Genomic DNA, 23447 nt, shown 5'->3' on the forward strand with positions numbered 1-23447 from the left:
CAGAACGGCCTTGTAGCCTACTAAAGGACACCATGGTTATTAGAATGTGGTTCATTAACAGTGATGTTCATTAAAATAAATATTCAGAAATATGATAGACGCAGGGCCAGACCTAGACTGTTTGGCACCCTAGGCAAGACTAACTACTTGTGCCCCCCTGCACTCATAGCCAATTCTATCCTATGGGCTCAGGATAGAATGGAGAGACATGGCTGCTGCTGTGGTGCAACCCCAGAAAAGGGGTTTAAAGTTTAAAACCCCTTCTCTAGAGTAGCACAGTTATAAAATGAACAATCATCCTTATGCTGTATGCTTAAAACTGAGGGGCTTGGAATTTAGTGTTGGGAGTGCTAAATAAGGTAGGAGCAGGGGTGAAATTCTAGCAGGAGCTTCTTTGCATATTAGGCCACACACCCCTAATGTAGCCAATCCTCCAAGAACTTACAAAAAAAAGCCTTGTAAGGTCTTCAAGGATTGGCTGCATCAGGGGTGTGTGGACTAATATGCAAAGGAGCTCCTGCTAGAATTCCACCCCTGGGTAGGAGGTGTGATAGAATCTGAAATAAGGGTTCAAGTTCCTTTGGAGGTTTCAGATGGCTCAGAGGAGTTCCTGATCATAACTGGTAATTATATTTTTTATTTTGAATCCAATTTTGTTTCAGATTTTGTTTTCACTTTTTGCTGAAGTTGTCCTGCTTATCATTATGCAGTGAAGAATTTTTGTCTCTAATCTGACAAGATTGGCTGCAAAGGGCTTTCTGCCTGGCTTTTATTATTTCTCTTTAAAAGGTGTTATGATTTTGCTATCTACTTTAACAACTGTGGAGACCCCATGACCTATCAGACTTTTAAAAATCAGACCTTATAGAGTTGTGGCCTGTTTATAGCTTTTTATTCTCATGGAGCGTTTTCGCACTAGCGTTTACTCCGGCGTAGCACCCCATTTACCTCCAGATCTTTTCCTGGTTTTCGCACCTGTTGCTCCGGCGCTGCGGTTTGCTCCAGCACTTCAGGGGTTTCACGCCGGAGTATGTTTTTCAACATGCTTCCGGAGTTTTTGAAAACCTCCGGATCCACACCGGATCCACTCCTCGGAGTTTGCTGTCATGGGTGCTGGGGACCCTTCAGAGGAAGTTGAGTCTGATGAGGAAACTGTGCCCCTGCCACCTGCACCAGTGCCCCTGCCTCCTGCTGGAGAAGATCCCAGCCCCCCTGCCTCGCCCTCTCGGGTGGCTCGTGTGCGTGACCGCCTCCGGCAGGACCTCAGGGATCGGAGGAGGGCGGCACGCTCACAAGCAAGACGCTCCCTGAGCCCTGAGTTCTGAGAGGATTCTGGCCCTTCTAAGAGCAAGGATGCTTGAGTGGTAACAGGATCCTGGCTGCCTCCCTGAGCCAGCAATTAGCCCAAACGGGCAACAGCCAGCAGAGGGCTATATAGCTGTGGGCTTTGGGAGGAAGCTTTGTGGAAGCAACTAGTCATCTCCCTGACATTCTAGCATCCACTCTGGCTTGACTTTGGTTCCTGACTCCCTGACTTTGGCTTTGGACTTCTGGACTCCCTGACCTCGGCTTCTGGACCTCAGACCTGCGATACTTCTACAGTGATTCGGATTTGGCGCCTCGGACCCTCCTGCTTATTGGCTACAGACCTCGGACTGCCTCTGGACTTTGCCTGACCCGGCCCCAGCCGTGACAGATTGCTTCCACCGACAAACACCCACTCCACAGGATGGATGCTGAAGCAAGTGAAACCACAGAACTACTGGCTGCGCTCCAAGCCCAGGTACAGCAGCTAACACAGGCAGTAGTGCACTTGCAGCAACAACCTGCGGCCAGTGCTCCAGCCAAGTGCCCAGTTCCCCCACCTGACAGATTTGGGGGTGCCGTGGAAGAATTTCCTGCCTTCCTAGCACAGTGTCGGCTGTACTTTGAACTGAGAGCACGGGACTTCCTCAATGACAAAACCAAGGTGTGTTTCGTCATCAGTCTGTTAAAGGGGCAGGCGGCCAAATGGGCCACACCCTTACTGGTCGCGTCCTCTCCCCTACTGACTGATTACCAGGGGTTTGAGGCCCACCTGTCTGCTGCTTTCTCAAACCCAGTCCAAGCAGCCACAGCCAACCGGAAGATCAGGGCACTGAAACAAGGCAACTCCTCGGTGGCTCAATATGCCACTGAATTCAAGCTCCTGACCCAGGACTTGGCGTGGAATGAGGCTGCCCAGATGGACCAGTTTACTGAGGGGTTGGCAGAGGAGGTCCTGGATGAACTGGCCAGGGTGGAGCAGCCACCCACGCTCCAAGAACTTATCACCCTCTGCCTCCGCATCGATGGCCGCCTGGAAAGTCGCCGCCAAGCCAAGACCAGAGGGCGCCAGCTCCCTGCGCCGTGCTACCTGGCTCCTCGCCCGTCCCCAGCTAGTACCAGCACCAAGGATGAGCCTATGCAGCTTGGAGCTGCTCGACCCCGCCTGACCCCAGAGGAAAAGACCAGACGCCGCACGCAGAATCTGTGCCTCTACTGCGGCACGGCAGGCCACTATGCCTCTGGCTGCCCTGCTAAGCATCGGATACCTGGACCTTCGCTGCCACCGCCGCCAAAAGGGCAGCCCCAGGCGTAAGTGGACCCCCCAGCCTGGGGCGACTAGCTGGGTCCTCCGAACAGCGGGCTGATACCCCAGGGCCATTCCTGCTACCAGTCAAACTCCGTCTGCCTGACGAACGCTGGCTGTTCGTGTATGCCATGCTGGACTCGGGAGCGGCCCACTGTTTTATAGATGCCGCCTTTGTGAAGCAGCACCAGATCCCTGTGCAGACAAAAGGGATTCCGTCGCTGGTGGAGGCTATTGACGGGCGCCTCCTCCGTTCTGGCCCCGTCACCCAGGAGACCTGTCCCATCACCTTCCACGTCCAGCAGCACCAAGAACAGCTGCGGTTTGATGTCGCCCGCATGCCTCGCTTCCCGCTGATTCTAGGCCTTTCCTGGCTGAAGCTGCACAACCCCATCGTGGACTGGGCCCAGCAGGAACTACGCTTCCGAGACCCATGCCCCCATCTGACTCCTCCCACCACTCTAGCAGCTGGCATCCCGAGTGGTGGTCCTCAGCTCCCTCAGAAGTATGTGGACTTTGCTGATGTCTTCGAAGAGACAGGAGCTGATCAGCTTCCCCCTCACCGGCCCTACGACTGTGCCATTGATTTGGTACCTGGGGCACCACTCCCGGTGGGGCGTCTGTACCCAATGTCGGAGCCGGAGTTGGCAGCTCTGCGAGACTTCCTGGACAAGAACCTGAAACGCGGATTCATCCGACCCTCAACCTCTCCCCTATCTGCTCCAGTGCTCTTCGTGAAGAAGAAAAGTGGGGAGCTCCGGCTGTGCAATGACTACCGGGCCCTGAACAAGATCACCATCCGCGACCGGTACCCTCTACCACTGATCCCTGAACTCTTGGATCGCCTAAAGGGGGCCCAAATCTACACCAAGCTGGACCTCCGTGGAGCGTACAATTTGGTGCGCATACGGCCCGGAGACGAATGGAAGACCGCGTTTGGGACCCGATACGGGCAGTACGAGCACCTGGTAATGCCCTTCGGACTGACCAATGCCCCCGCTGTCTTCCAGAGGTTCATGAATGACATATTCCGGGACCTGCTCGACCGCTTCGCGATCATATACCTGGATGACATCCTAATTTACTCCCGCAATCCTGCCCAGCACGCCGAGCACGTCCGCCAGGTCCTGCAGCGCCTACGAGCCCATGGTCTCTACGCCAAGCTGGAGAAGTGCGACTTCGACCTGCGCTCCGTCGAGTTCCTTGGGCACATCGTGTCACCGCAGGGGATCCTCATGGACCCGAAAAAAGTAGAAGCGGTCCTGACCTGGCAGGCTCCTCAGAATCGCAAAGACCTGCAGCGGTTCCTCGGTTTTGCCAACTACTACCGGCAATTCATCCCGGCCTACGCATCCCTGACCACACCCCTGACTCAACTACTCCGCCCCAAAGAACCCTTCCACTGGTCCCCCGAGGCCGATAACGCCTTCTCCACCCTGAAGACTCGCTTTGCCACCGGGCCACTCCTGAGATACCCCGACCCCCAGCTTCCCTTTACGGTGGAGGCTGATGCCTCCAACGTGGCCCTGGGAGCAGTGCTGTCCCAGCGCGAGGAGCCGTCCCAGCCACTACAGCCCTGCGCCTATTACTCGCGGCAGCTCACTGCTGCAGAGAGGAACTATACCATCTGGGAGAGGGAGTTGCTCGCGATCAAGGCGGCGTTTGAGGTTTGGCGACATTACCTCGAAGGGGCTCGCCACCCTGTTCAAGTGCTCACCGATCACCGGAACTTGGAACACCTCCAGACCACCCGCCGTCTCAACCAGCGCCAGATCCGGTGGTCCCTATTCTTCTCTCGCTTCGACTTCCGGATCTCCTACATCCCCCATACCCAGAACCGGAAAGCAGACGCGCTCTCCCGAAAACCGGAATACGCCCCTGCCTCAACTGAGACCGCGCCCGCTGCTCCAATCCTGCCGCCCTCAGTATTTGCAGCCACCTCCACTTCACCAGCACTCGTGGAGGACATTCGGGCTAGTCAGGCCAATGATCCCTGGGTCCAGCAACACCTCCAGGCTCTCCAAGATGACCCAACAGGGGAGTTCACGACTCGAGGCGGCCTCTTGCTACACCGCGAACGCCTCTATGTGCCGCCCGGGCCCTTGCGGGCAGAAGTGCTACGCCTGACCCACGACTCGTTACCCGCCGGGCACTTTGGACAGCATAAGACCACCCACTTGCTGACAAGGGAATTCTGGTGGCCACGAGTTCGCGCTGATGTTGCCCGCTATGTCAGCTCCTGTGACGTCTGCCGACGGGCCAAAGACATCCCAGCCAAACCCTCAGGGTTGCTGCAGCCCTTGCCCACATCTTCAGGACCCTGGGATACCATCTCGATGGACTTCATCACGGAACTTCCACGCTCCAAGGGTCAGACTTGTATCTGGGTGGTCGTCGACCTATTTACCAAGATGGCCCACTTTGTTCCGTGCCCGAAACTCCCCACAGCTCAGGAGACGGCCCAGCTTTACCTGCAACACATCTTTCGTCTGCATGGACTCCCAGCCCATCTGATCTCCGATCGGGGCCCTCAGTTCTCCTCTCGGTTCTGGCAAGCCCTCCATTCCAGCCTGGGTACTCGAGTGCACCTGTCCTCGGCCTACCACCCACAGACAGATGGCCAGACAGAGCGCACCAATGCCACGCTAGAGCAATATCTCCGCTGTTACACCTGTTACCAGCAGGATGACTGGACCACTCTATTGCCCCTAGCGGAGTTTGCATACAACAACGCGGTCCATTCATCCACCCAAATGACCCCGTTTGCTGCAACCTACGGGTACCACCCTCGGTTCTTTCCAGCGATCCTACCACCCACGAATGTCCCCGCCGTCGATGCCTACCTGCAAGAACTCCGTGCCAGCCAAGACTTGCTCCGAGAGCAGCTACAGCAAGCCAAGGAGGCATATAAACGGGCTGCGGACCGAAAGAGGCAAGAAGGCCCTCCAGTGCAGCCGGGGGATCAGGTGTGGCTCTCAACTCGCTACCTGCGCCGGCCTGGTCGGTCTCACAAGCTGGATGCACGGTTCATTGGACCCTACCCCGTCGTTGAACAAATAAACCCCGTCGCCTTCAGGCTCCAGTTGCCACCCCACCTCCGCATTCACCCCGTGTTTCATCGCTCCCTCCTTGTTCCGGCTGCACCCCCTGACCCAGCTCGGACTCCTTCCCCACCGCCGCCACCACCAGTGTTGGTGGATGACGAGGAAGAATATGAGGTGCGCCAGATCCTGGACTCCCGGTACCATCGTGGAGGCCTCCAGTACCTGGTGGACTGGGAGGGATACGGCCCAGAAGACCGGTCTTGGGAGCCCGAGGACAATCTTCATGCCCCGGACTTGGTGCACCAGTTCCACAACGACCACCCCGACCTTCCAGGTCCCTCAACGGAGGGGGGCCCTGGGGGGGGGGATAGTGTCATGGGTGCTGGGGACCCTTCAGAGGAAGTTGAGTCTGATGAGGAAACTGTGCCCCTGCCACCTGCACCAGTGCCCCTGCCTCCTGCTGGAGAAGATCCCAGCCCCCCTGCCTCGCCCTCTCGGGTGGCTCGTGTGCGTGACCGCCTCCGGCAGGACCTCAGGGATCGGAGGAGGGCGGCACGCTCACAAGCAAGACGCTCCCTGAGCCCTGAGTTCTGAGAGGATTCTGGCCCTTCTAAGAGCAAGGATGCTTGAGTGGTAACAGGATCCTGGCTGCCTCCCTGAGCCAGCAATTAGCCCAAACGGGCAACAGCCAGCAGAGGGCTATATAGCTGTGGGCTTTGGGAGGAAGCTTTGTGGAAGCAACTAGTCATCTCCCTGACATTCTAGCATCCACTCTGGCTTGACTTTGGTTCCTGACTCCCTGACTTTGGCTTTGGACTTCTGGACTCCCTGACCTCGGCTTCTGGACCTCAGACCTGCGATACTTCTACAGTGATTCGGATTTGGCACCTCGGACCCTCCTGCTTATTGGCTACAGACCTCGGACTGCCTCTGGACTTTGCCTGACCCGGCCCCAGCCGTGACATTTGCTGTGGGAAATCCATCCACGCCGGATCGACTGCTTTGTGGGCGTCACCCTCTCCCTTTCCGTCCTCCCACCCCATCCACCCCCTTGGCCAATCATCAGCCGTTCGCGGCGCTTCCCAAAAGTGCCCGCACGGCCATTTTTTTTTAAACTTCATATTTCTTGCGTAATAGCGATATTTCGAAATTAACAAATAGAAAAAAAAACCCCTCCTGGAATAGCCTCAATTGCCACTTCAATTGGTTTCGTTAGAATTTTTTTTAATTATTATTGACTTTAGTTGCGTTATTTCGCTGTTGCGTTATCTCGCAACTACATTATACATTGTTGGGGGGGGGGGGGAAATCTAGTGCCGGCGCGGGCCAAAGCGTTCATGTGTGTGTGTTTTAAAAAGGCAATGCCTCCCTCAGCTGTGCCACCAGGATTTCTGGACCTGCACAAAATCGCCATGTATAAAATGGGAAGTTGGAGTCCTGCATTCTTCTCCCTGGCTACATTCCGCTCGGTTAGAAAATAGACGCGAGCTCACTCTTCACACGCGCCACAGAAGGGGAAGGAGAGAATGGGGCGGGGGGGGAGCTCTGGCGGCAGGAATCAGTCAGGTCCCCGTTGCAAGCGCCAGACGGGGAGGGGGAAGAGCACGGAGGAAATCCCAGCTTCGCCACCCGGGAGGGAGCGAGGCTGGGAAAGGAAGAAGCTGCCACACACACACACACACAAACCCCTCGATTTCTCTCTCTTCGTTATTGCGATATTTCGCAACTTCAGAATTTGGGGGGGGGGGGAATCTAGTGCTAGGATTCTCCACTGTGAATGCTTCTGTTAATACATAAAGGGCTGTGGAGGATACTATAGCTGCAGCCTATCCATAAGCAGAAGCAGCACACGTGATGCGGTTTGTCCACGAAAAGAAGGGGAAGGAACAGCTGTGACTGCTCGATGTTACGTTATTACGTCCTTACGCAACCAGACTTGCGCTTAAAAAAAAAAAAGATTGACAGGGCATCGAACTCAAGTCGATGCCAGTGGGAAAACGATTTGAGCCGGGGCTTCATGGAAAGCGACTCCGCAAATGAGTCCATGTGCGAAAACGAGGAAAATGAGCCGAACATAATTGCGCCGTGGAATAAGGGGAGCAAATGCTAAGTGCGAAAACGACCATGGTCTTCTTTCTGCCTCTGTCTGCAAAACTCCAATTCCAGATCAATAGCAACAGAAAGTAAAATACAGCTTTAGCAAACTATGAAGTTAATTGTTATTTTTATGGTTTGGAAGCAGATCTATGGCATGTTGTTTGCATTCAGGCTCTTGGTCTAAGCCTCTAAGGCATGTGTTTTGGGCAAGTGCCTTTAAGATTTTTACTTAAGTGGAGGCTTATTGTTACCTCTGGCCCCAATAACAGAGACTGATTTTCTTCTGCTTAACAAGTTGAATAGAATTCATCCATAAAAATTCCATGAGATTCCGCAGGGTCCTGATGTCCTCTTGCAGAGAGTTCCACCAGGTCAAAGACAGAACTGAGAAAGCTCTGGCTCTTGTAGAGGACAGCCAGACATCTTTAGTTCTGGCTCCAACCTGCTAGAGGACATCCGGGCTTTGTGGGATAGCATGCAGTTCCGCAGGGCCTATAAAGCAGAGATATTCCACCAGGCTTTTGATTGAGGACAGCAACAGCTGACATCTTTCCTTTACCCCACAAAGTTTCCTCCCCCCTCCCTGTAAGTTCCAGGGATCTGGCTGAAGGACAAAATCACCAGGATGCCATCAGGGTTTTAGAAATCTACTGTTTAAATTGTATCGTTGCACTGTTTTAATTAACATACTGTTTTTATTTGTTGTACGTTCCCCAAAGCCCAGTTTAGGCCAGGATGGAGCAATTCAGTAAATTGAATAAATAAAAGAATAAATAAAATAAAAACCACTTTGGAAAGCAAACAGGACTACTTCTCATCAGTTTTTGGATACGGGCTTCTTCTTTCGCAGTTGCCCTAGTCCATTGCATTTTGTTTTGATTACTTTCCTTCTGCATCCTGCTCCACGAGACATCCTTACATATCTTCACAGCCTTTGTGGGTCCATATTGCCAGACTTTTGTGGTTCTTCTGATCCTGCCCTTTAATTCATGGTATGGATTTATCTGTGACCATGTCCTTCTTGTCCTGAGAATGTCTTGATTCCAAACCTAGTAATTTCATACTCAACACATTGGTTTTTGCACCCACATTCTCTTTTAATTTCCACAGCTTCCATATGTATGTTTTCCTCATATAGTTGTAAAGTATTATCTACTCTTATTCTCTACCTTGCTAATGTAGAAAAGCACAGCTCCCCCCCTTTTATCATGAAAGCCTCTTTAATCATGTAAGCATTTCTGCATATCTTCTGCACACTGAAATTCATCATTTGGAAGAATAATGTCAATGGCCCTTAGTAATTTTGCTATTTACCTAGACTCAGAGGTAGTTTTCCTCTTTTTCATTTCCAGTTCATAATTTCTTAGTGCAGACCAAAGTTCTTATTGTGCTTTATCAAATCCTATGGCTAACACTCTGTACAATAATTACATCTTGTCTCATTTCTGATGCTCCCATATATGGCCTTCATTTATGTTAATGATGCCTCCCAATTTTACCATCATATTCCAGCTGTATATTAGATATCATCAGCATCCCTTTTCCAGCATGAAAGCTGCTAATGAAAATTAGTTTTCTATAGCTTATCTTTGATATTCTTGCTGCATATCACTGTGCAACCTGAAATATTGCCTTTCCATACAGCTCTTTGTCTATTGTTTTAACCAGTTCCTTATCTGTCTATGATACCACATTACAGGCCATGATTTCCAATTTAAGTAGTAATCTCCCTTATGGTACTATATCAGATGCTTTGCTGAAATCCAAACAGACTAAACTGACTGCATTTCCCTTGTCCAGAAAACCAATTATCTTTTCCAGATTAGTTTGACATAGTCTACTTTTCATGGACCCATGCTATATTCCTTTTGGTTTGACCTTTTCTTCCTGTCTTATTCATTCCTCCACTATTTCCTTTGGGACCTTAGGTTGCATTGATGTGAAAAAAGTAAAGCAAAGCAAAACACCGCAGTTAAAACATTGCATCCTGATGGCAAAACATTTACAAAAGAAGTCTCATTGCCTGGCATGGTTTATGCATACATAGAAGATGTGTCAGTTTGCAATTTACAGGCTTGGTTTGGCTCTAACATTGAAGGAGTCTGGAGAATCACACCATGCCTCCTCTTCCTCAGTCTTTTTTTTTTTTTGCAAAAGCTATGGTTTGCTACTATGTGAATGAGTATTGAAACAGCCTAGGGCTCACTTATGCATTCCCTTCTCACCCTTCCCATCCCACTTCTTGGATAGCAAGATAATAAATTATTTCTGAGTTTGTAGTAAATCGTAATTTTCTGTTATATCTGAACAGACAACTTATGGTTGGTATTTGCCCTACAAACCAGGATTGTAATTGGGAATAAACCACTGTTGAAATCCCAGTGCACCTTGGTTTACCAACTGCTTGTGCAGGGAGGAGGAATTATGAGATTTGATTCCCTGGACTCCCGTGTATTGACAAAACGTGCTTTCCAAGCTATCATCAAGTGACAACTCAAACTAACAGTGCAGTTTTAAGAACAAAGTTTGAGTCCAGCACCTTTAAAATCAACACATTTTTATTCAAGGTATAAGTTTTCATGTGCAAGCACACTTCTTCAAATCAGGTGCCTTTTATCTTTTAGGTACATTTTATCTGCACAAACCCAGCAACCCAGGACACCCCATTGTCCCAGGCATAGTAACTACCACCATGGTGGGTATCTGGATATATGGACTCTAGGACCCTACGCCATCAACACTCCTAGTTATGTGTGCAACATCAAAGATTTTGTGAGGAAAGTACAATCTCTGAACAATCTTCCAGAGAATACTATTTTAGCCTCTTCCTTTCTGGATAGGTCTCTGACCGTATTAAACTTGACTTGACTATTTTAGCCATCATGGATGTGGAATCTCTGTATACCAAAATCCCACACAAAGATGGATTACAAGCTATAAGGAATATTATTTCTGGCAACACAACAGCTGGCTTTGCCACCAAGCTGTGGCATTTTGTTCTCATGCATAACTACTTTAAATTTGGTGTCAACTTGTTCCTACAGGTCAATGGTACAGCCATGGACACTTGCATTACCCCACAATATGCTAACTCTTTATGGCTAACTTGGAACAGTGCTTCCTAAACTCCCACCTGTCTTATACCTGTAATATATTGATGACATTTTTACTGTCTGGAGGCATGGTAAAGAAGCCCTGGACATATTTTATCATGCATTCAATGACGTTTGCCCCATCATCAACCTGACAATGAAATACATTTTCATGTATTCTGAAAAACCTGTAGAACATTACAGCCTCCCAGAATACTTAGTGGGGGACCTCAAAGTAGCTTTTTTATTGCAAAGAAATTTCAGAAACAGGCTGAAAGAAGAGATTGCTGAATTACAAGTTATTACAATACTCAGCACAATGGAACCCCCCCAGGGCTTAACAGAAATATTGGCACTACACATACTAAGTCATTCAGTTCTCACTTATACCCAGAAATTAAACTTTGTTGGTCTTAAAGGTGCCACTGGACTCAGTTCTCACATCTGTTGTTAATTCCTTTATTACCTGTATGCCAATTTCATGCTATTCACATTTTACCAAATATGTTATTCCAATCTTAGCTATATTTATTGCTCAGTAACTTCTGCATCTTGACTCTAATTAGCCATTCCTAGCAACTAACTCCCCCTACTTACTGTATATGTAATGTTTGAGGAAATCTGTTTCAATATATCTGCAGGAGTGTGCATATACACATGCTAAGCCTCTTAGTTCTCGCTTATGCCCGAATTTTGTTATCTTGGAGGTGCCATAGGATTCAAACTTTGCTCTCACATCTGTTTGTTAACTCTTGTAATTGTATGCTAAATTATTGCCATTCACAGATTTTACCATAATCCAATCTCAGCTACAATTGTCCAGTTACTTATGAATCTTAACTCTAACTAGCCCTTCCTAACAACTAACTGCTGACACTCTACCTATATGTAAGGCTTAAGGAAATTCTGTTTTACTGTATTGGAAGAAGTGCGCTTGCACACAAAAACTCATACTTTGAATAAAATTTTGGTGGTCTTGAAGGTGCCACTGGACTCAAACTTTAGTCTGTTGCTTCAGCCCAACATAGTTGACTGAGTACAATCATAAGAATGTTTTCCTGGGAGTAAACCAGGACAGCCAAGCTCCCTGTTGGGACTGAGCATCCCCTGCCCTGAATTTCTATTGCCCTTGCCCACTCCAAGTGGTGACGGGGGGGTGGGGGGGGGACAAAAACTTCTGGGGAAAACCTTGAAGCAGTGGAGGTAGCTCTAGGAATCTCCAGAAACTCTATGCCATCAACATCCAGGAAGACCCAGAAATGACATCATCACATTCACAACACTGCCTTCCACCATATCCCTGCTTCCAGCACCTGGCAACCATAACGTAAGCTCCATTGAGTAGATTCAGGTCCTGAGTAAGGATTGCACTGTAAGATGGATGTGCCAGGAAGCCACTTAGATGTATCAAATTAGGGAGCTACTTATTTTTGATTCACGTCTGGTATACTCATATATAAAGCAGAGGTGCCTACTTTTTCACCAAAAGAGACATGTGGGTGAAGAGAGGTAAATTATTGCTGCTGTTTCAGCCTACTTCTTCCAGGCCAGCTCCAATATTGGAAGTCAGTTAAGCTGAAGAGAAAAGAGCCTGAAGTGTGAGGAAAGTTCAGTTCCCTCACCCATGCACTGCTTTTGATGTGAAAAATTAGCCAACCACCATCACTTTATAAGAGAGTGGAGCAGACAACTGTCACATCTTGTTTGGCTCTGGCAGCACAAAAGAAAGCACATGACATTAGCTGTGTATCCAGGAGATGGTTTTTTTAACTGGGGCCTGTAGGGGAAAAGCAACTGAATGTGTCCCAGTATGTCTGGCATTTGAGATCCTGTGGTTCATATAAAACATCCATTTATGTATTTATTTTTCTTTCTAGCCATTTCTCTTTTCATTTAGCAAGGCAAAGGGCAGCCTGAAAGGTTGATGTTCATATTTCTCTGAGATTCAGTGTTATCTATTTTCTGAAGAATGAGTTGCCACATCTATTCTTCATGTTACTCATGAGTAATTTGGCAGCACACTAAGGCTGGCAGAAGCCTTTTCCTACTGCTTAAGGAGTAAAAGCCAGCTGTTACCCTGCCCATCACCATTTCTTTTGACTTGCAGAGAAGTTATCTTCTCATTTTGTGCAGGATGCAAGCCACGGAAAGAGGGGGTTTTACTTCCTCCTTCCCTGAGAGCTCTGCTTGAAATGATAGGATCAGGATCTCAGAAAGACTAAATGCCCTGAGGCATCAGGTTCTGTCAGTTTCATATAGAACACTGATCTTATATGGTGTTTTCTTGTCAGTCTTCTTCTTTTCCAATGCACTATGTCATGGCACGCGGTATCATCCTGTTTATTTTTTACATCCCCTTTCCAGTTCATTGGCTCTCAGCAGCTACTTCTATTGTTGACTACGAGCCACTTTGTGTTATTTATTTATTTAAAATAGTTATATGCTGTCTCTTCAGAGTCTTGTTTGAGATGGCTTGCACAATAAAACATGATAGAATTCCTCAAAACATAAAAAGTCAAACCATTAGAAACTAGGGTTGCCAAGTCCAATTCAAGAAATATCTGGGGACTTTGGGGGTGGAGCCAGGAGACATTAGGGGTGGAGCCAAGATCAAGGTTGTGACAAGCATAATTGAACTCCAAAGGGAGTTTGTCCATCACATTTAAAGGGACGGCACACCTTTTCAATTCCTTCCTTCCATAGGAAATAATGAAGGATAGGGGCACCTTCTTTTGGGGCTCATAGAATTGGACCCCTTGGTCCAATCTTTTTGAAACTTGGTGGGTATTTTGGGGAGAGGCACTAGATGCTAAACTGAAAATTTGGTGCCTCTTCCCCAAAAAACAGCCCCCCCAGAGCCCCAGATACCCATGGATTAATTATCCATGATTTTCTATGGGAATAAATCTCCATAGGGAATAATAGAGTTCCCAGTAGACATTTCCCTCCCCTCCCCCCGCTTTCTGATGACCCTGAAGCGAGGGGAGGGCCTCCAAACCGGGGGATCCCCTGCCCCCACCTGGGGATTGGCAACCCTATTAGAAACCCAGAGCATAAAAACACATCAAATCCAGAGCAAAAACATCCAGAAATTCTAAAGATCCTCTTAACAGCCCTCAGACTAGAGGGAGGTCATGAAACCAGTTGATCAGATCTCCAGTTAAAAGCTTGGAATGGAAATGTTTCATCCTGGCAACTAAAAGAGAATAGGGTAGGTGTCAGATGAGCCTCAAAGGAGAGGTCATTCTACCAGGGAGGTTTCTCCTCTGGAAGAACCTTGTCTGTGGTTGCCATTTGCCTCATCTCTGCAAGCAAGGGCATAAAATAATCTGTATGTAGAAAATGCACACAACCTGGTTTCCAGTCATTTTAAAACTGTGGCATCAAACAAGGTAGTAACAGGCCTAGCATCACAGGTCAGTGCCACACATTTCAATCCCTCATTCTCTCTCTTATTCAACACAGTTCTCTGCACTCATATACTAGAAACATGAAGAAAGTGGTGCTGGGATAGCAAAACCAAATCTAAATGAGAGGTTGTCATGCAAAATAGCATAATTCACTTTGTTACTATCTTGCCTGTGCCTATTAATCCAATATTAATTCTAATCCTTGAAAATTCATTAGTTGAAATATCATTTAAATCTTGAAGACTGCATTACTTTCAAATTTTGCTGCTTATGTCAATGTTGAAAGGCACTCTTGGACATTTAGTCCTTCATTTATGTTTCCATAAAGTCTAATGCCTTGTGTTTCAGATATCCCTCTCTTGGTTTGTGTTGCTTGAATATTCTGACATTGTCCCTGAGTACAATTGTGGCACCAGAAGGTGTTCAAACAATTACCACTGTGTCTCTCAATTTATTTATTGTCCTGAACTCCTTTTGATAACAAGATTTCAGAGAAACTACTTAAAAGTAAATTTGTACCTGGGTGCTATTTAAAAAAAAAACCCTAAATTTCTTAGTGGAGCAGCTTCCTTTAAGACAATAATATGACTCACCACTTATGGTAAAACCTGAGGATTTTCAACTCCTGTAGGAACTCATCAATTTTATAGACTTGCTTGCTTTTTAAAAACTGAAGTATATTCATTTTGTACTCATAATTTCTAAAATGAGGAGAAATTGTGGTACATACAACATAGTGATTATCAGACCATTCTGTTCATTGAATTAACAGTCTTTTGGTCATTCAATGTGTGTAGATAAAGTGACTACGGAATTCTCAGCATATAAGATTGGCATGATTGCTTCCACAAAGCAGGAGTCAGGTTACACCTTTAAGACCAACCAAGTTTTATTCAGACCAGGGGATCAGGTATAGTGGACTGAAATATATGCAGTTAGTTGATTAAGAGGGCAAACTGACTGTGATCACATGGTAAAACAGTGTGGCTTGGCCATTTGGTTTGGATATCCATAAAAGGTAATAAAGTTTCCTGCCAGTTGGTGTTTCTGCAAATCTAGGTAAATCACAAAAGGACATGTATTTCCTAGTTGTAGTCCACCTAATTTACTTATCAACATCAAGCTATGCATTATAAACATCATTCTAGTCTGCCATTAGAAAACAAGAATATATAAAATGAAAATGGGTTAAGTATATGTAATGAGATAGCCAATATAAAACATTATTCTGATACACTATTATAAAAGAGAAATACACTGGAATACTGTGGATGTATAGCTATACTCACTGAAAGTGGGTTTAGCATATGTAATGAGATAAAAAACCTATATCCCTGTTCAGTCCTGGGGAGGTGTTTGTTCCAAGTTTCATAATAATTTGTAATTCAGCAATTTCTCTCTCCATTCGGTTCTTGAAGTTCCTTTGCAGTAAAACAGCTACCTTGAGGTCACCCATTGAATGCTTTGGAAGGTTAAAGTGTTCTCCCACAGATTTCTCAGTTCTGTAATTCCTAATGTCAGATTTGTGTCTATTTATCCTTTGGCGTAGGGTTTATCCTGTTTGCCCTATGTAGAGAACTGAAGAGCATTGTTGGCATTTAATGGCATATATAATGTTGGAGGATGAACAAGTGAATGAGCCTGAGATGGTGTAGTTAATGCTGTTAGGCCCAGTAATTGTGTTGTCTGGGTGTATGTGGCGGCAAAGTTGGCACTTGGGTTTATTGCAAGCTCTGGTACTGATGTCCATGCTCAGATGAGTTTACTTGATGACATGATTACTTCCAAGTCTTAACGTATCAAACTGGGCAGCTAAATTTTTGTTAGGACTAGGTGAGGATGTTGCCATGATCTGACAATAACTCCCATTTATATTTAAAGGGATCAATAAGATAATAATTCAAGGGCCCTTAGTAACTCAGTGTTGTTTTTAATTAGAGCAAGTAGGAAATCACATATACACCAACCTCCATAAAAGTAAAAGAAACATTCTAACTTCAGTTAGACTAAGCTCAGGGCATAAGTAAAAAAACTGATGGCCAACTACTTTTTGAGCATGAGGGACATAACAATTTTGTTGGATTGCAAGATATTTCCCAATGTCTAAAATAATCTGTATTTTTCTGACTTTCAAGGCCAAGTTTCAGGACCTCTGTTGAATAATGCAAGCTTTCTGAGACTGAAGATAAGTGTTACAAACAGTGCAATCCAAAACTGAGTTACGCACTTCTAAGTCCCCTGGCTTCAAAAGTGACTTGGAGGTGTGACTTTGTTTAGGATTGCCATGTAAATGTCATATTCTGTTAACGAGCTTCAGTCTCTCTGAGACTGAGGGTGGATTACATAATGTAAATTAGAATTCTTTTATATTAAGAGTGACTCATACATTAGTTTATGGTTTTAGAAAAAAAATGAGTAGAAGATCAGATAAAAAGGTGAAAATATAGTATAGTTATGGCCTATTGAAGTCACAGTAGGCATAATTTCATAATCTAATTTACTGTGGCATATAGTTATTTTAAAGGCTTAAGGAAGAAATCTGATTTACTGATATGAAGCAGCAGTATATTTAGCATGGTTTCTAACTTGTAAGTTAGACATCCTTTTTATATGACATAGAACGGCATGAATTCAGAGTATGCAACATGTAAAAATACACTGTGAGAGATAAAGAAATGGTTCACTTAAAATAGCTGGAAGCAACACAGGAAGCAAACTATGCTGTAATGTTCATTCTGTAGGTTGTCACAGAAGCTGACATGAATCATTTCTGCTCACCCTGTTCTCCCTCTCCTAAGCACTGGTGGCCAGTTGCTAATAGGATACACAAGATGTGGTCCTGTTGCTAGTGGTGGACCCAACTTAATATGCCTGCATTCAAAATTGTTTCAATGGGGAGCACTAAACATCATTACTTCAATTCACCGGATTTGAATTTCTGGATGGAGTGCAGCTGCTCATCCACGTGTCGCTCATTTTGCTTGATTTGCTCATCCCCCTGCTCACATGCCAGTAAATAAATGTTGCCAGCTGGGTTTTACAGGTGCAGCCCTTTGAATTCTTGCGAATGAATGCTGTGATTTGAAGGAGACAGGTATAAAAGCTGCAGGATGTTGTTTGCGGAGGCAATTTAGTGTATATAAAGGAGCAATGACTTACAGAAATCTTTTATTTTTAGAAAGCGATGACTAGAAAATATGAACTTTCTCCCCTTAGCTAATGCCTTTCCTTCAGTTATACATTGCTTTTAGTAATTGTGAGGATTTGAAACAAGAGGTGTCCGTCCTCAGGAGGTTTCCTGATGGGCCCAGCCTTCCATTTCATCACCTCCTATTTCTTTAGTCCCTTTAGCTTAACTTTATTAAGATCATATGGAGGATTCATACCAAGAGCAACATGGGCAATGCCACCTAAGCAGGGTAGTGCCCTTCTTAGTCCACTGTACTTAGTGTGTAACTCCATTAGGGTGGCCCTGGGAGGCCTCACAGATGTAAGCCTTATTCACTAAGAAAGGGAAGCTAAATCATTTTGTAATGAAATAGCATTTTAGGGCTGGGTGTGGAGTTGCCAACTCAAGGTTGAGAAATTCCTGGAGATTTGGAGGTGGAGCTGGGAGACAGTGGGGTTCAGGAAAGAGAGGAGCCTCAGTAAGGTAGAATGATGTAGATTCCACTGTCCAAAGCAGCCATTTTCTCCAGGAGAATGGATCAGTTTTGATTCTGGGAGATCTCCAGGCCCCACCTCAAAGTTGACAACTCTAGTTGGATATGACCTAAAGGTACTGTAAAGTATGACCTGGATGTTCAAAAGATGTGTAAATTTCAGCAAGACATTAGACTTCTGAGGTACTGCTTGTCAACCAAACTACACATTTTGTGGGAGATGTGTGACTGGATCTTCCAGTAGTTTGATTTCTCTTTATAGTACATACTGAAGGTTCTAGACTTTATTGTACTTACTGAAGGTTCTGGACTTTATTGGAGCACTGTCTCTATTCCTCAGCAGGCTAATAGTAGTAGTTTGGGGAGGAGGGACAGAACTCTAAATTGCAGAACTCTGGAGGCTTGGCATAGAAATATTCTAAATAAGTAAATTTATTTTGGGAAAATGGCACTCTGGTAAGGTTTGAACCCCACCTCTGCCATTGATGCTTCTGAGGAAAAATTAGAACCCCACCCCACAACTGCCTTTAAGCAAAATGGTAGATTTTATTATTGATCTCTCAAATAGCATATACCTATTTCTTTAACATCCAGGTTTGCCAGGCCTCTATCTGGAATCCCTGTGAGATTTTTAGGGTGGGGCCTGAGGCGGGGCATTTGTGACCCATATGTGATATCACTTACAGATGATGCTCTACAGGGCTTTTTTGGTAGAAAAAGCCCAGCAGGAACTCACCTGCATATTAGGCCACGCCCCCTGACATCACCAGTGTTTCACATAGGAACGCAGTTCCAGCTGGCTTGGCATAAGGGGGTGTGGCCTAATCTGCAAATGAGTTCCTGTGTGAAACAATAGTAATTTCAGTGGGTGTGGCCTAATATGCAAATGAGTTCACGCTGGGCTTTTTCTATTAAAAAACCCTGAGTAGAAGAGTTTCGTGCACTTTGGAAAGGCAAGTGGAAATAAAATCAGAATTTGCCTGGATCCACTCTCACTACTGCCTTGAATTTACCAGCAGTGGCCTTAGGTAAGGTGAGCCATAATGACTGCATCCAAACGCACCATTAAGAAAAATTAAGTACTTTTTTCTTAAAAGGGAGCAACCACAGTCCCCTTCTGTTGTTGAGCCCTCTGAATGTTGTTCCTGGGTAGGGTTCCCAACTGCGGCTAGAGAAATTCCTGGAGATTTGGGGATAGAGCCTGGGAAGGGCAGGGTTTGGTGAGGGATGGGACCTCAGCCAAATATAATTTCATAGAATCCACTGTCCAAAGCAGTCATTTTCTCCAGGGAAACAAATCTGTGTTGTCTGGATAATTCTAGGAGCTCTTCAGGCCCTATCTGGGGGTTGGCACTCCTATTCCAAGGGATTAGGAACAGACCTATTTTGTATTGGCAGAGGGAGGGGGAAATTGCTGGAAATCAGGGCAGCCATGTATATGACAACTGCAACTTTTTAAAACTAAAAAAGTACTGGTTTAATTGCCTGGTCCCAGGATGGTTTGATAAGCTATTACCAAAGAGCTTTCTCAGTTATGTCCTATACTCTGTGGAATGCACTCTCTCATGACACCTGTGTCCTGTGGGATTTACTTAATTTCCTCAGGGCTTACACACTGAATTGTTTGGAGATGAACCAGATGTTTTGGCTGGTTTGATAGTAGTATGGTGCTGAGTCATCTATCTTAATATTTTATACACGTGATCTGATTTTTTTGTTGATTTTTAACATATTTATTATGCTGTTGTTCAAATGTTGTGAGTTGCCATGAGACCCTCTGCATGGATGATGCCCCCCATCTAATAAATAAATAATTGTGCAAAAGTGGTTGAAGGACCAGGGCAGTGGTTTTTATTTACAAATTCAGTGGTACATTACCTTGACAATTTAGACTGCTTGAAAATAGATGTAATAATGCCTTGTTACGTTCAGCATTGAACAATGTCTTGACCACTAGAACTCCTAGATTCTGTAAATAAACTTTTCATAAAAGAAATAGTTGAATGCCTACATTTGCAATGCCCTAATAAAAGATAGTTGATACTGACTTTTAAATGTGCGCTACGAAGGGGAAATGAAATTCTGTGCCATGTGCTAAATGGGAGAATGAATCTAATATTTCCCATCAACATTTGGCAGAAAAGCCAGCTTAGATTTTCTTCAAGCTTTAATTTCTCTTTTAATGCATTCTCTATGTAAAATTGTTTTTCTCATTTCTTCATAGTCTGTGCCTCTATGTGGTTGTGGTTCTGTTTTGCCACTCATGATTAGCAGAAATAATAGCATAAAAGTCTGACAAGAATCGGAATTAACTATTTTGAGACTAAAATGGTTTGTAGAATAATTTATAGCTTTGACAACAGGGCAGATTTATGTACAATTTGTTTTATAGGGGGAAGAAGGTCCAAAAGGAGAAAATGGAATTCCTGGGTTACCTGGAGAGAAGGTAAGATTCTTGCCCATCATCTCATGGAGTGTACACATTTGATATTCATAAACTCTGGCAGAAGAGAAGCCTTATTGACAGCTTTATACTATTGCTGTTTTATTTTCATTTTTGCATATTTCATTATGAAGAGTGAAAAGGTATGTGAGGCAAAGCACCTTCCCCTCTTCTCTCTCTTTCCCCTCAATATAGATGGTATTGGGCCTGAAATGTCATGCAGGTGCTGTTAATTAGTTTTGGCCTGCATATTTCTCATCATCATAAAAGCCTGGTACTTGGATTTTGGGGGGAACTCATGATCTGTGATGGGAGGCAGAGGTTGAGAGTGGTGAGGTAATCTTCCAGAAAGTTCACTTGGAGACAGGTTCTGATTGGATCACCTTATTTGCAGGGCCAAAAACTACAGTTTGAATTATGGTCTGGCATAGGGGAGGCTAGCTATGATTTTTTAAAAATGGACTGTGGCGTCAGCAATTGCTAGAAATGTAGACCACACTGTTTTGAAGCCTTGCTTTCAAAACTAACATTTGTGCCACCTAAGACATTTCTTGTGTGTGTTAGGTAGTTAAAGATAGCTTTCCTGTTTTTCCTATTCTGTATGGTTTCAGAGAAATGTGTTGGTAATAATCAATTCCTTTATTAATATCCTATAAATAAACTTTGTATTCTTTAAAAGCAACAGTCTGGTTTCTTGTGTGCTCTTGCTTTGGTGACCCATGGGGTTGGCCTTGTGTTTCTCTGACAAGGTAGCTCTGATTATTGTTTCTATTTCTGAAGCATTCTCAACAGACATTTATTTACAGTTAATAAACTGTAACATAGAGTTTTAACCTCCCAAATGGCTAGAGCGGCCGGGAAAACCATAGAGTTTTCCTGGAAACACCTAGAGCGGCCCCGCATGGGCACTGCCATTTTGATGACTTCACTTCTGGGTGATGTCATTTGTTGCACGCACGTCATATGTGCAAATGTCTCCCGCCGGGGGATGAAAATGACTTGGCAACCCTAAACTGGATCAAGAGGTCTTTCACCAGTGTAACAGCCAGCGGAATGGTACTTCCGTTGATGGAAAGAGGGGCAGTTGCCCCCCCAGTCGGAATAAAGAGGCTGACACAGTATGTTGGATAAACCAGGCCGCTTTATTAAAGATAACTTAATCAACTAGAACGGCAAGGGGGATAGGCCTAACAGGACAAGCCCTGGGGTCAACCACAGGACCCCGCCTTGTCCTTAGAGGGCGAGCCACCCTGCCCCCAGCATGAGCCCAATATTCTGACTGGTGCTGAGCGGCCAGGCCCAAACTCCACCTCCACCTAGGCCAGCATCAATCCCTCTGGAAAGATCTGCCCCGGTGAGGCTTTGCCGTGATCTGCACTCCCCACATTTAGCCGTACAGCCCATCTACAGTTCATATAGACCACCTGCACCTGCTGGTGCAGGGCCATAGGTGCTCCCCTGAACAAACACTGTAGCCCATACCTCATCCTGCCACCGCCAATGCCAAACCTCTGCTTAGGCATTAGCGCCCACCGGACGGCCCAGAGCCGACCGCAACCCCAGCCTAATCTCTTCCAAAAAGGCCCGGTTACCCAATTCAGATAAATGCACCCATCCGGCCTATACAAGTCAGCATCCTCGACTCGTATGGCCAGATGGGGGAGAAATATCCCTAAACCCCCCTCCATGACTTTCTGCAAGACCCTCTTGGACCTGCGCCTGGCGTGTTCTATCCCAGCAGGGGACAAAGCATATCTCCAGACTGCATGGCAGAATTGCTGACTACACCAACAGAACTCCTGGCCATCTCTGCTTAATGGCCCGCATATCATCCCATGCCTGCAATGAAAGGGTCTTCCCTTTCATAAACCCAAGGTCATTACCACCAAGGTGGATGACCAAAATGTGTGGAGGAGGCGCACTCCTCCCACAGAACAACAGTGGCATGATCCCTGGCCAACGCAGGCCACGGCGATCTAGCCACTCCACAGTCGCCCACTTACTGAGAACCAGCTGGGTGCCAACTGGCGATCTCCTGACCTGGTGGGCAGCCCAAAAAATCATACTGTGCCCGCAGATGAGGATTCGACGCCTCTTCCTACCAGCCACAGCACCTGAAAAACAGAAAAGAGTCACAACCCATAAAATACATGCCAACAGTCAACATAGCAATTACCTGCCCACCCCCCCACACGATCTCACTGAAAAGCCAATGGGCGAACATATGATCGATAGGCAGCCGACCACCAACAGCCCAACCGCTGTATGGCCAGAGGGGTGTAGCCCATAGCTGCTGCAGTGGATGTGGCACCAATTTGGAACGAATGTGTAGCAAATTTAACCCCCCTAACCCCAACTTTGCCAGTGCCTTACCGGTCACTGCCCAAAATTGGTATTTAGTTAGGGGGGAACTCCCACTATGGCGAAACAAGGGACCATCGCCCTCTCCCCTGGGCGATATAAACTGCTCCAATGCAGTGACAGGGCACAGCTCCAGTGAAACACACCGCCCAATTGTAATTACTGTGCCTCTCTGATGCTGGTCCATCTTGGACCGCCTGTCACTCGAACTTGCCCCCCTTCAAATTTGACGTCCTTGGCCTGAAGCGCCTGTTCAGAGGTATCCTTTTTCGACTGCACCACCAACTCACTGATCCGCAATGCACCGAAAAAGGCCACCAAAGAGGCTGCATGAAAAAGTGCGGCCTTGAAGGAAGATAAACATACATCAGGCCAAACCCTGCAAAGCCCCTAAAACACTGAAGGAGATATGGGCTGCCGGGCATCCACCCACGGCTGACGTTCCCTTGCCCAACCTTCCAGCATCTTCCTCACTCTGAAGTCACCAGTGCCCTCAACAAGGCCCTGTGATTTACTTATAAATGAAAGTGCAGCCAATTGTCCCTTAATTGACTTGAGCCCCAACCCTCTGCCCTTCTGATGAATGCAGAATTGCAATATGTGAGCCACCGGAACTGGCCAGGTTCCTAAAAACCCGGAATTGCGCCACCGCCCTATCATAGGCTTTCTGAGTGCTCGGTGCAAGAGCTAATCGAATTGCCTTACTGGCTTCGGCTTCCCAAGCTGC

At 46.2% G+C, this 23447-nt stretch overlaps 1 protein-coding gene across 1 annotated transcript in view; it reads left to right on the top strand.

Moving 5' to 3' along the window:
• COL19A1 (collagen type XIX alpha 1 chain) overlaps positions 1-23447 on the top strand; it is a 348383-nt gene that overhangs the window by 93404 nt on the left and 231532 nt on the right. The window contains exon 10 of the mRNA XM_060235557.1: positions 20309-20362. Within this exon, the coding sequence (XP_060091540.1) occupies positions 20309-20362 (54 nt within the window). The remainder of the gene's footprint in view (positions 1-20308; positions 20363-23447) is intronic.

The sequence above is a fragment of the Heteronotia binoei genome, chromosome 1 (genome assembly GCF_032191835.1).
Source record: "Heteronotia binoei isolate CCM8104 ecotype False Entrance Well chromosome 1, APGP_CSIRO_Hbin_v1, whole genome shotgun sequence".
Classification (NCBI taxonomy): Eukaryota; Metazoa; Chordata; class Lepidosauria; order Squamata; family Gekkonidae; genus Heteronotia; species Heteronotia binoei.